This window comes from Lipotes vexillifer, unplaced genomic scaffold (genome assembly GCF_000442215.2).
Source record: "Lipotes vexillifer unplaced genomic scaffold, Lipotes_vexillifer_v1.1 scaffold611, whole genome shotgun sequence".
Taxonomy (NCBI): Eukaryota; Metazoa; Chordata; class Mammalia; order Artiodactyla; family Lipotidae; genus Lipotes; species Lipotes vexillifer.
The window spans coordinates 2,294,327-2,307,494 of NW_006785619.1; the positions used below are offsets into that span (position 1 = coordinate 2,294,327).

The following is a 13,168-nucleotide window of genomic DNA, read 5'->3' on the forward strand; positions in this document are numbered from 1 at the left end:
CGGGGGCTAGCAGAGTCCAGTCAAAAATCCAGACACCCCGCTGGAGAAGAGTTCCCCGGCGTCCGGCTGGCCCTCGGGGAGGCTCCCGCATTCGTAAATCCCTACCCTCTGGCCCGAGACAGCGCCTGGGGATGGGGGCTGCCGGCTCATGGCAGAGACGCACCTAGGTTTCCGATTCTGTTGAACAGATAGCTCCGTCTATACTCTTTTGAGACTAAATAAAGACGTTTAAGAAATACGCCAAGAAAAACTAGGCGTGCAAGGACGGACAGGGACTTCCCTGGTGGCACAGTGGTTAAGACTCCGCCTGCCAGCACAGGCGACAGGGGTTCGAGCCCTGGTCCAGGAAGATCCCACATGCCGCAGAGCAACTAAGCCTGTGAGCTGCAAAGAAGAGTAGCCCCCGCTCGCCGCAGCTAGAGAAAGCCCGTGCACAGCAACAAAGACCCAACGCACCCAAAAATGAAAATAAATTTATTTAAAAAAAGAAAAAAAAAAGGACGGACAGAGCCAGTGTGAGAAATAAAGCAATAAGTTAATCCATCCAAATACTGTATCAGACTGGAGACTCAACAGGACAGCAAGTCACTTCTGGAAAGAGGCGAATGCTTTCTGTTACTGGCATGGAGGTGGGAGAACTCTGAAGCCATAAGAAGCAATTAGAGGAAAGACGAGTCTTGGCCCACTTTTCAAAATAAAGGGGGGAAAACCGCACTTACCTTCAGCAGGGCTAGGCTAGAAAACCCAACTAGATAAAAGATGATCTTTCACTAATCTACACAAAGAACTCTCGGTATAAGCCCGGAACTGGAGAGGCAGGAGTACCGGCTACAGGCCGGCTGGTGGTTCTCAGAGCACTGGTCAGGAGAGAACCTGACAGTCCTTGGAGCAGAGGGACAGTCGGGAATCCTGCAGCAGCCCCATGCGAGGAGGGTCCAGGGCTCTGCCGGGAGCGCAGCGGAGTGTCCTGGGGCTAATGAAAACTAAGGTTTGGTTACAGTTATTAATTATAATGACATTTCAGTGGAACAAAAGTACCCGTCGTAACCAGGTATCTGGATTTCTTTATATAGTATCCAGACTTTAAATGCTTCTAATTAATCATCAGTTCAGTTAAACAGTACTTATGACGTTATTTTAATAAAGTTTACTTTCATCGAAAACGCACCCAAGGTGACGGGTCATGCCTCTCTTCCCTACGCTTGGGGTACCACTAACTAACTGCTCACACCACCGATCCAGACCCCTGCCGGCCTCCTGGGACCTTGGGCCTGACGCCATTGAAGGGGGAAACCAGGCCTGGCCAAACCTAGCTGGAAAATGCCACATGACCCCAGGGTGGCTCCTGATGCAACAACAGATCCCGAGTGGCCCATCCCAGCCGCTCGGAATGCCTTGGCAATTTTGGGCTGCCCCTCAGTTCAGAGTCGGGTGGGTATCTCCCCAAAAGGGGAGCCTCCCTGCCCAGCACCACCCCAGGCCTGGACGGCAGGTCCTCACGGTCTCACCCGACCAGCTTCTTACCCGCTCCCCTGCCTGCAGGTCCAGAGAAGTGAAGTCACTGGTCCAGGTCACCCGGCTCGGTAGGGCGGGGCCATGCCTAGAGCCCACTCAGTCAAAAGAAGAGAAGCCGCTGTGTGCCGACATCGGCTGAGCGTTGGGCTCGGAAAGGCCTTTCCGTGTGGCCGAGCCAGGCCGCCGTGGCTCTGGTTCAAAGACCCCCCACGAGTTGCCGGGGCTCCATGCTGAGCAAGGGGAGGTGAGAAAGTCAAACAGACCTTCAGTGCCCCCTCCCGTGAGCCCCAAAGTGGGGGGATCCAAGGAGACGCTGTTTATACAGATTTGGGGTTTGGCACAAGACTGAACGATGTGCTCTGTGGATGCCTGATCTTCCACTGGGGGATCCGTTAGCAACCGCCCTGCCCCCACGGAAAGTGCCTCCCAGGCCGCCTTAGTGTGCGGAGGCGCCTGGCCCCCCGTCCGGCCCGGCCCGGCTCCTTCGGGAGCACAGCGTCTTGGTTCCCGACACAAGCCTGCCTCCGCGCGCCGTTCTCTCCTGTGCTTCCCCGTCCCGACCCCCGACAGCGTGTCTCCTGCTCACGGCTGCCCCGCTCCTGCCCTCGTCCCTGGGCCACCGCCAGTCTGAACACGGCTCCCAGGGCCTCGCCTGCTCTGCACGTGCTGGCAGCCCTGGAGGTCAGCGGGCACCGGGTTGGAAGCAGGGGGTAGGATCCTCGAGCCCTGGATGCGGAGGCCACCTGGGCCGGGCGGGGGGGGCGGCTGTAGGCTTGGGGTAGAGGGAGAACCCGCCGTCAGCTGAGGCCCTCGGGGTGCTCCGTGCTGCCACGTGCTGGCTCACCCGACCCTCGCAGTCAGCCCGAGGCAGGAAGCTGTGTTCTCTCCATTTTCTAGAGGAGGAAACGGAGGCACGGAAGGGTATCTGGCTCGCGCTCGCACTGCTGTTGAGGGGCGTGGCTGTCACCGGGCGGCACTGCCTAGTTCAGGCTCTCTGCCTCTGGGTGCCTCCCGCTCCTCTCGCTGAGCAGGGCAGGTGAGTCCAGCCAGGGAGCTGCGAGCAGAGGCGACGGCTTCCCTTCTGGGCAGAGCGTTCCCAGAGTCCCCTTTCTTCTGCCACAGCCTGCGTGGCTGTCCCAGCAGCCCGGGTCTGGGCCCCCAGCCGACTTGCGTGGACCGGAAGCAGGAGGGAGGCACCGACGCTGGGGATGGAGCGAGGTTGTTCGGATCTGGGTGACTGTGACTGCAGCGCCGTCCCAGCTGACCCTGAGCGGAGTCCAGGGCTAGACCACCTCCCGGAAGAGTGACGCGTGTCACCGCCACACACACACCAGGTGGCAGCGGGGCTGCCCAGGTGGCCTGGTAGTGACCTGGCCCCTCTAGCGGGGAGCTGCTGGGAATAGGGTCACCCAGCCTTTGCGGCAACTTACAACTGACCGAGCACAGAGCCTTGACTCCCCTGATGGAGGCCTGGGGTCTGGAGCCAGGTCTTCCCTGTGCGCTGGAGTCTCCGGGTCGCCAGGCTGCAGCGCGGTCCTCCTGGTGCCTATCTCGGCTCACCGGGGAGGGAGGGTGCGGTGAGATGGATCAGGTCATGGCTTCTGGAGAGCAGCCGCCCACAGTCTCTAGGAAATCCACAGGAGACCCCCCAGGACTCCCCTCCCAGCTGCCCAATCTCTCCTCTTCCAGGGAAATCTTGTGCTTGGAAACTGCCCTAGTTTTTCATCACCAACACCAATTCTTTCCCCTGGAGCCACGGAGGGCAAAGCAAGGCCCGCTGGCCCGGCCCGCCTTCCACTTGGCCAGGAGGGATGGCACGAAGCTTGGCCCTCTGCCCCTTCCAACCCGGACTCACCGCCGCTCCCGTGGGCCTGGCACCCTTCGCAGGCCTAGCCCATGCGTCTGCCCTTGCCATCACGCACGTGCACACGTGTGAAAGGTACTGTTCTCCTGCCTGCATAATCAATCACACCTTCCTCTGAACCCTAAACGGTACCTTCCTGCCTGATCAGATTCATCAGACTTGATTCCGGCTGCTTGTAGGGATGTTTCAGCCGGGGAAGATGCGTTTACTACACCGAGGGAGGAAACAAGAACATGCTTCTAGGTCTGAAGGTAGTTCCTAAAGTAGACTCCTGAGCTATTTCACCAGTAGGAGTGGCGAGCCTTGTGGGGGGGACTTGGGCAGTGGGGCGGGCGACAGTTGCCCAGAGACACGTGCCTGCGTGTCTCTCCTTCCTCATGTCACTCCTTCCTCCCTCTTGGACACACGTGGCCTTGTCTGTTCACTGGTCTCCCACATGGGCACATGACTTCCCCGAGCAGACTAGACACTCGAGGTCACAAGCTGCCTAGGAATTCAGCATCGTCCCCCCAGGGTGCCCAGCACGCTGTGGGGTGGCCGGAATCCATCAGCAGCCACAGGGCAGTGACCACTGAGGGACCTTGGGCTAGCAGCCCAATGACCAAGGCAGAACCCACAAGGGCCACACTGCCCAATACCCCGGCAGCTCTCTGGAGCTGCCACACGATCTGCCTTTGCTGAAGCAACGCACGTCAGGAGTTCAGAGCTTTGGGGGAATTTATTGAGAGTGGCTTTCAGGCACCAAGAGGATGCTGAACTTTACTCCATCACTGGCAGGTGTCCCGGCTGGTGGTCCCTGGACGGCCACTAGTCAGTAGGCCAGACTGCAACGACCACAATAGCCACGAGCAGCAACAGAATCACCATTATCATCCCTGCAAAACAGAAGCATACAAGACCCCCTATAAGGACTCACACCAGACGAGCGTCACCCACCCCGTGAATTATCTCCCGAGAGACAGTGGGTGCAGTTCTCCAGGGAGTCCCAGTGTGGGGGGGCTGTCAGCGGCCTCTGGTTTTGCAGGCTGGAGGCTGCGGAAGGGAGGGGCTCCAGGGACACCAGAGAGTTGCCATCTCACCACCTTGAGAGCTGTGCCGGAAAAGTGCCCATGTTCCTGACCTGCTGGGGCCTCCCCTCTCAGCCCCCCGCTCCGGCTTCTGTGCGCAGCTCGGCCCCGTTTTCTGTTTGCATTGATGAGGCCTTGATGAAGCAAAGGGCTTGGTGTTTATGAAGAAATACTGATTCTAGAATCCATTTTCTCCCCTATCCACATGGCTACTTTAGCTTTCCTTCTTGAGCCCAAGATACTTGGCACCCCTCTGTAAAAAATTCTGAGAGACAGACTTTTTCTTTAAATTTTTTTATATTAACACTTTCTAGTTTTACTTCCTCAGCTTCTTGACTGGGGACCACAAAGGAGCGCATCAGCCCTCCCGGCCAGTCTGCTCCCTGTGTCCAGCTCTGCGCGCCAAGCCCGCCCCGTCTCCCCCAGCTGACGCGGCTGGACTCACCACGCCCATCCCTGCAACGCTGATGAAGAGGGAGGGCCCAGGAGGACTCGGCCCCTTCGCCCGATGTGCTCACTGCCTTCCACGCTGACTTCCCTGGTGGGTGATGAGTGCCTCCTACACCCCGGAAGCCAGCACGGTGGTGGCATATCAGACACAGGGCCCGGCCACGACGGCGCAAGCACTCGCTAAATGAAGGCCCCGAGAGGGGAGTGAGGAGATGAGGTGAAGCATGTGAAAATGCTCTACAAGTAACAGGGGAGTGAGGGTCACGTGGCTGTTTGGCCACCAGGACTGCCCACCTCAGACTGAGGAGCTGTTTCGGGAAAGCTCAGGGTCCCCAGAGCTCAGCAGCTTATTCTCTTTTAGGAAGCCATTAACACGTTATTGATCTTATTGGCTACCAGATAACCACTGGCCACGTCAGGCTTCTAGAGCTTAAGAGCCACATGTGGCCAATGGCTACCCTATCAGACAGAGACAACAGAGAACATCTCCATCTTCATAGAAAGTTCTGCTGGACAGAATGGACATAGCGTGTGGAGTTCTGATTATTTTACTTACTGCTGCATCGCCAGCTTTCTACAACAGTGCCTGGTGTGGAGACTTAATACACAATTGTTGAATAAATGAGTGTTTTTGACACTCACGCCACACTTGGACAGCTCCCCACGTTGGGAATTCTGCTTCCCCTTCTTCCTGAGTCAGTTTTGTTAAATCATATTTTTCTGGGAAATTGCCCATTTTTTCTGAGTGTCCAAAAGTACTGGTATAAGATTGTTCATTATATTCTATAATTTAAACACTATGCTGTATCTCAGTCCTTTTTATTTCTCACACCACCTGTTTGTGCATCCATTTTTTTTCTCTAGCCTTGCCACAAGTGTGCCTCTTTTTAAAAAATATTTATTTTGGGCTACATTGGGTCTTTGTTGCTGCACGTGGGCCTTCTCTAGTTGCAGCGAGCGGGGGCTACTCTTCATCACAGTGCTCAGGCTTCTCATATGCAGTGGCTTCTCTTGCTGCGGAGCACGGGCTCTAGGCGTGCACGCTTCAGTAGTTGTGGCACGCAGCCTCAGTAGTTGTGGCGCACGGGCTCCGCGGTATGTGGGATCTTCCCGGACCAGGGCTCAAACCCACGTCCCCTGCATTGGCAGGCGGATTCTTAACCACTGCACCACCAGGGAAGTCCCTTGTGGCCTGCTTTATATAACCCATGAGCTAAGAGTGGTTTTTGTATTTTTAACGGGTTGTCAAAAAAGAAAAAGGAGATGTGTCACACTGTCTGGGGTCTGCAAAGCCTAACGCATTTACTGGCTGGCCTTTCACAGAATCTGCCGACCCTGCTCTATGTCACTGTGGCCATGGATGGCCTCACTTAGGTGCTGGTCTCTGGCTCTCCCTCCATTTCTTTCATCTGGGATTTCCTTTCTTCCTTGTAAATTCAGCCATCCGTTAACACTCTAGGGGATGTTGTAATATTTCATCTAGCATTTCAAGATGCTTGTAGTAAGGCGGTGGGGGTGTGCGTGGCTGTTGAATGAACATTCTCTCAGTCCACCTTCTTGCCAGAGCCGGAAGAACACATCTTTTCATTCATTTCTGCCTCCAGAAACATCTTCAGGCTGACCAAAGGCTCCACCTGGGCAGGAATCCCACTGCTTCTTGGCTGGGGGAAAGGCTTATATTGTGCAGCCTTTTCCCTTAAAAAACAGTGAAAACGAGGGAAGCAGACAGACCGAGGTGAAGCGTCAGGGGCAACTGCTGGCCCTCCGGAGCCCAGGCTTATCCTAAAGCCAAGCGGGAGGACTGCGTTTCTGAGGAAAGGGGAGAAGACAGGCTGAGTGGTGGCTCAGGAAGAAGTCCTGCTGCCGACGCTCAGCCAGGATTGGGGCTGGGACGGCGCGTGGGGCTGAGAGGCTGCCTGTACGGCCCGCGTTCTGGACCGAGGCTGCGATGGCCCAAGGGGAGGCCCATATGAGTGGCCCTGAATTTTCAAATCAGGGCGATTATGAGAAGAGCAGGACAACGAAATCAAGAGCGGTAACTGGCTGGGAAGGAGAAACCATACATCGGGTTTGAGTTTCTACGCATGGAGCCTGCGGTCCGATGGAAGCAGCCTCAGGCATCATAGTCACCACCATCTCCTGCTTGGGTCACTGCAAGGACTGACCAGCCGCTCCCTTTACCCAATCCTTTCCCCACAATTGAGCTGGAATGGAAATCAGATCAGGCTGCTTCCTGGCTCAAAACTGTCCAACGGCTTAAAATCCCCACTCCTTATGGCATTTGAAGGCCCTGTGTCATCTGCCCCCTGCTACCCCTGAAGCCACACGGTGTCCTGTGCTCGGGCCATCCTGACTTTGGTTCTTCCAATGTGCCCTGCACCCTCCTGCCTCCCGGCCTGGACCCATGCTGTCTTTCCTGCCCCTCTCAGTCTAATCCCTGTTCATCCTCCAAAACTCAGCATCAGTTTCCCATCCTCCAGGAACTCCTTCGTGACCTGCAATGGGCCGGGTTCCTTCTGTCTCTGCACTGACCCTTCTTCAACCACGAATTGGATCCTCAGTCAGTTATTATCTGCATCCGCCACTGGCACGTGAGCGTCTATGGCAGGGACTGTGTTCACCACCACGTCCCCTGTGCCTGGAGCAGGGCCTGGCACACGAAAGAGGCACGAGACATTCTTTTTGCTATAAACGAATAAATGCACTGAGTATCTGGAAGGAACATCAGGCACCAACGAGAAGGACACAGAAGAGGTAAAGCAACGGGGAGAGCGGAGCTAGGAAAATGCGTTGAGGAGTCCAAGAGAAACTTCAAAAGATGGTTAATCCCAATTCCAAACCCTGCAGAGACCCCAGGGGGACGGCGAAAAGCTCCCGCACTTCGGAGACGGTTCACAGCGCAGCGTGGGCAGAGGGTGGAGGCCCTATCGGAACCATCGTCAATACGGTGATTCCTCTTTCAGCTGCTGATTATTCTACCACAGAAACCGTGAGTTCTACAAATGGTGCCACAGGAAAGGTACGACGGGGTCCACGAGACCTGTGAAAAATGAAACGCACTTCACCTGCTGACACCAGAGACTGTAACTTGATAATACGTGATAAATTTGGTTTCTTGTCCAAAGATGAAAAGTGGGACTTTGAGATCAACGACAAATAAGACTGACATTTCAAGCCCTTTCAGAGCAAACAGGGGTCCTCTGGGTAGGAGGTTTCCAGCAGGTTTAAGTAAACCGGGGTGCGCCCAGGGTCAACTGAGAAAATCATTCTGAGGAGGCAGGTGACAGGGATAAGCCAAAGCCAGCTGCAGCCTTGTGGATTCTTTTGGGTCAAAGAGTAGAACTTGGGCTTTTCTGGAATGTGAACACAGCTCTAGCACCTTCCTTGAATGGAGTCTCTCCCCTCTGAAGGATGCTTCAGAAAGAGAAACCAAGGGTCTTTTCAAAGCCAGGGAGAGCTGAGCCACAGCGTGGGTGGACTGTTCAAAGCGGGCCAGGTTGCCTTGCTCGAGTCTCAGCAACAGGTAATTCTTGTCTGTTTTTTTATGAGGAAACTGAAGTTCTAGAAAATTAACTCTCTTACCTAATGCCCCACAGCTGGTGAGAGGAAGAGCTGGGATTGGAATCCAGATGGGACGGAGCCCTCGGGGGCCAGGCTCTTACCCTTTCTTACCCCTGGGGCCCATCTCGGGGCGGGGGAATCCTGATTCCTGACACAGCATGGGGTTTATGAGAGAGAGAGAGAGAGAGAGAGAGAGCGAGAGAGAGCGAGAGCGAGAGAGAGCGAGAGAGAGAGCGAGAGCGAGAGAGAGCGAGAGCGAGCGAGAGCGAGAGAGCGAGCGAGAGCGAGAGAGAGAGCGAGAGAGAGCGAGAGAGAGAGAGAGAGAGAGAGAGCGAGAGAGAGCGAGAGAGAGCGAGAGAGCGAGAGAGAGCGAGAGCGAGAGCGAGAGCGAGAGCGAGAGCGAGAGAGAGAGAGAGAGAGAGAGAGAGAGAGAGAGAGAGAGAGAGGCCCAGATGTCTTTGGTCTGGAAAACTGAGATAAAGAGTTTCTTCTCTTTTTTCTTCCTTTTCCCATTTCTTTCCTTCTTCCTTTGGGCAATTTTTTATAGTAGGAAAATTGAAACAAATACAAGAGTAGACGGGAGAGTCTAAGGAGCTGTGATGAACTCTCAGCACTCAGCTTTAACAGGGGTCGGTTCATGGCCGATCTGGTTTCAACTACACCCTCACCCGCTCCCTGTCCCTGGTGTATTTATTGGAAGCAACTCCCACACGTTTCATCTACAAATACTTAAGTATCACCAAAAGGTATCATCAGAAAATCCACCACACCACCGCCACGCAAAACACAGAGGGGTTGCTATTCCTTAGAGACAGAGGCAGGGAAGAGCCCCCAACACCTCAGATACAGGAAGGTGGTTCCAGCTTAGAGGACGAGGGAGACCAAGCCACCGATGGCCACTGGCCACGGGAAGAACAGGAAAAGCATTCCGTCATGTGTGACAGAGAGAACTTCTTTCTCTTGCCTCAGAGTAGGGCTTAAACCTCAGGGGGTCTAGTCATCCATTCCGCACGCCCCCCCCACCGCCCCCAGCTAAGGAAATGTTGGACATTTCAGACCCAGGAAAGACAGTGGAACTTCTGGGAACCTACCAACTTCTGAAACAATGAATGCTGTTTGCCCACAAACGCCGGGCGAGGCTGCGGACGCCGGCAGCCTTCCTGCACACGTCACTCAGCTCTGCGCGGGGCCTGCTGGCACCTGGCAGGGCAGATTTTCCCTTGCAATCCCCAAGTGCCCCTTTCAGGGGCAGGCCTGGGATGCCAGAGTTCCAAGAGTGGAAAAAAAACGTCCGTTTCCTTTGGTCAGTTTACCAGATGAGTATTACTCAACCACTTATAACATTTACAAGTCCAGCTCATGGCAATTACCAAAAGATGTAAGAAAGTCCTTTGCAAATGGGGAAAGGATGTGAAACACGGTCTCTCAGGGACAGTGTTGTGTTTGCTGAAGATTGTTCATCGGGATTCATGGTCCATATTTTTTTCCAGTGAAACACTGGAAACCAGCAAATTACGGAGGCTGTGATGCCAACACCTCTGCCACAGCGGAGCGTGGGTAACGGTTCCTAATGCTCACTGATGGGGGGGGTGAGGAGGGGAGGAGGAGGGAGGGAGGGAGAGAAGTGGGAGATGGAGGGGGAGGAGTGGGGGAGGGGCGAGGAGGGGGGATGGAGGGGGATACAAAGGCCAATTTTATCGAAGCCTTTTTATCTGGCTTTTGCTCATCACAAGGAAAGCCATACTGGCTGCCAGCTGTGGTTGGTTGTTTGGAACCAAACTGTATATTCTCCTATTGTCTGCTTTGTTCTTCACACTGGAAGGGTCAGGGCCCACAAACAGCTCTCACGCAGCCTCTAAAGACCCACAGAGGACATTTAGGAAAGACTCCTGGAGCTGTTTTTTCACCCAGTTGTGCCCATCAATAGGTGACATTTGCTTATGTATTAACCAGTGGGTTCTCACTGATCAAACAGATTTTTTTGCAGCAGGCTCCTGAGTTGAGGGAGGGAATAGCAGAAGAAAAGACAAAACTGGAATATTGGCTTTCAAAAGTTCATGTAAATGTTCCCTTTAATCCTGTTACTAGGCAAATAAGCTAAGAAAAGAGTAGAGGCTGTGCAGAGATGGTGAACATATTGACATTCTGACTTTCAAATTGAAGGTCTGAAGAATGGCAGTTCCCCTTGAGCTCACCCCTCGGCCCACACCTGCCCACTCGGGAGCTGTGTTTGCGTCTAGTCAGCCACGGGGCGCGGGCACGAGCCGCCTTCCTCCAGCCCACCTGGCGACTCGGCCGGGCTGGGTGCCTGCGTTTGCACAGACACAGTGCGGAGACCAGCCTCTGTTCTCTCCTTGCTCGTGAATCTATCTCACACCACAGTTCCACATTTGAATTTTCCCCAAACTGTGCTTTCATCAAAATACTGGGCAAAAGTCATCTCTGATTTGCTGAATCTGGTTCTTTTCTTATCTGGCACTCAACCCAATCCGCCAGGCTCTCCTTTCTCTGCTGGTGGGTAAACCTTCCTCTGCGGCTCCAGCGGGCTCCCCCATCCCCTCAACGGACCTTCCACCCATCCTCCTGCCCCCTCTGCTTGCACCCTCATCCCTTTCGCACCCCACCCCAGGGCGGAGTCCACTTCCTCACCCACAGAGACCTCGCCTCCCTGGGGTCAGAGAGGCGCTCACAGCCAGGCCACCGCTCTCCAATGACTGGCCTCCATCTTTCAATTCTTATCTTACTTATTCACGCTTCTTTCCTTAGGTCACAGGATCTCCAAAAGTAGGCACCGTGCGGTCTGATGTGGCGGAAGGGGCACTGGTCTGGGGACTCAGGGAGACCTGACTTCAAACATGTCCACCTTCTGGCTATGAAATGTCAGGAAAGTTCCTTAACTCTGAGTTCAGTCCATCATCTGTCGAACAAGCCTAAAAATATCAACTTCCTAAGCTTGCTGCAAGGATTCAATGAAATGAAGGATATAAAACTTCTAGATCATAACTGGCACTCCATAAATGGCGGCTGTCATCACAGTGATCTTGACTCCTTGTACAACCCACGGCCCATGACCGGTGCCTTGCGTGCGTCAGATGAGCAAGCCGGCCTCCTGGCTTAACGACAGAAATAAAATGCCATTCGTTCCAGAAGAGAAGGAAGAGGGGCAGAAACAGGGGAATGCCTGGGTGGCATTTAGTTGAGAACGAGCCCAATTTTGGCCGAGGCCCGGGGGCGATGACGGGGGCATCCAGGAAAGGTGGGACGCGAGTATCTGGCAGCATCCGTGTCGGTTATTAGCCACAGGAAGGGCGGCTGTGCCGGGCGAAAACACTGGCTGTGGGCACCAGGCGAGAGAAGCCGTGGGAAAGTGAAATGTGAAAGGCCTTGGAGGAAGGGCAGGGCAAGGGTGTGCGCTGAGGACAGGGTTGCCGGCAGCAGAGGGAGACGCTGAAAGCATACCCAAAGGGGGACCTAGACGGTGTGCAGGGGCCCCAAGGGAGCTCCAAAGACGTGCCCGACATCGGGAAACATCCTGCCATGCGGGGGGATGGGCAGAGCGAGACTCGGGGGCCGGGGAACCTGGGCACTCTAGCTGTCGTGGCACGAATGATGATAATGACAGTGAAAATGACAGCATGGCAAGAAGTACAAAAGTCAGAGCTCCCGTTCTGCCACAGGGTACACGTGCTCTGCAAGTTTTAGAGTGCTCAGATCCCAATATTATTCTCACCATCGGGCAGTGAGCTGGTAGGACAACAATTCCCCCCAGTCTCTGGGTGAGAGAGTCGGGGCCCAGGGCTGAACGAGAGCCCGTGAGGGCGGGAGGAGCCGCAGGACCGGCTGGGATGGAGCATCATGGTGGGAGGAAGCAACCTGGGGGCCCTCGGAGGTCCTGCCGCGAGAGGGGGAAAGCCAGGGCTTGCGACCCAGCCGTGACGGCACAACCCCTCAGAGAAATACATCAGAGGGCAAAGAACATGCCTAGGATGTGCCTGTGTTTTGGTTCTGACTGAAAACAAAGAAAACCGGAATTACACAGATCTTAACTTCCCCGCGGCTTTATGTCACGCCAACGGAATGTGTCTGTGACGGCGTTTGTGTCTCTGCCTTTCGACAAGGTCACAGCCTACGCACACGGCGCCGGGCACGGGGAGGACTTGCCGACCCCAGCCCGGCCCCTTGCTGGCCTGTGCGAGCTGGCCGCTCGATGCCTCCGTGTTCCACGTCCACAGGGCCGACACACGTGTCCCCAGGCTGCGGGAGGGTTACGTGACGTTCCCCGGCCAAGGGCCTGGCACACATGGGTGCTGACGACACTGCCTCCATTCTGGAAAGTGCCAGCTTCCTGAGGGTGACAGCTGGGGTCTTCTCCGAAATGAGTTTTTGGAGGGATGAACCTGGTGCCCCTGAGTGTGCCTGGGCTGGATTTGTGCTGAGGTGACGTGGGAAGGGAGGGAGAGGCAGCCAGGAGAGGCACCCTCCTGGCGCTGGCATCTCACCCCGTCCTCTGAGGACCCAGGCCCCATGGGGAGCGCTCCTCCCCCCCCAGGCCCCGGGTGGGCACCCCGTTTCAATGCGGACAGGAGGTCCTGCTTTGTGTAAATATAAAAACTCGACAAGAAGCAACTCTGAAGAGTAGGAAGCTGACGGGGGAGAGGAAAGCAGTGCAGAGACACATCTGGGGGCCAGAGGCAGCGCGGTTCTCAGCAGG

General features: G+C 55.2%; 1 protein-coding gene across 1 annotated transcript in view; it reads right to left on the reverse strand.

Annotated features, from left to right (window-relative positions):
* Positions 1-4,078: 4,078 nt before the first annotated feature.
* The window catches only part of STX8 (syntaxin 8), a 256,727-nt gene continuing 247,637 nt past the window's right edge, over positions 4,079-13,168 (reverse strand). Inside the window, exon 9 of the mRNA XM_007457836.1 lies at positions 4,079-4,254. Coding sequence (XP_007457898.1) covers positions 4,187-4,254 — 68 coding nt within the window. The 3' untranslated portion in view covers positions 4,079-4,186. The remainder of the gene's footprint in view (positions 4,255-13,168) is intronic.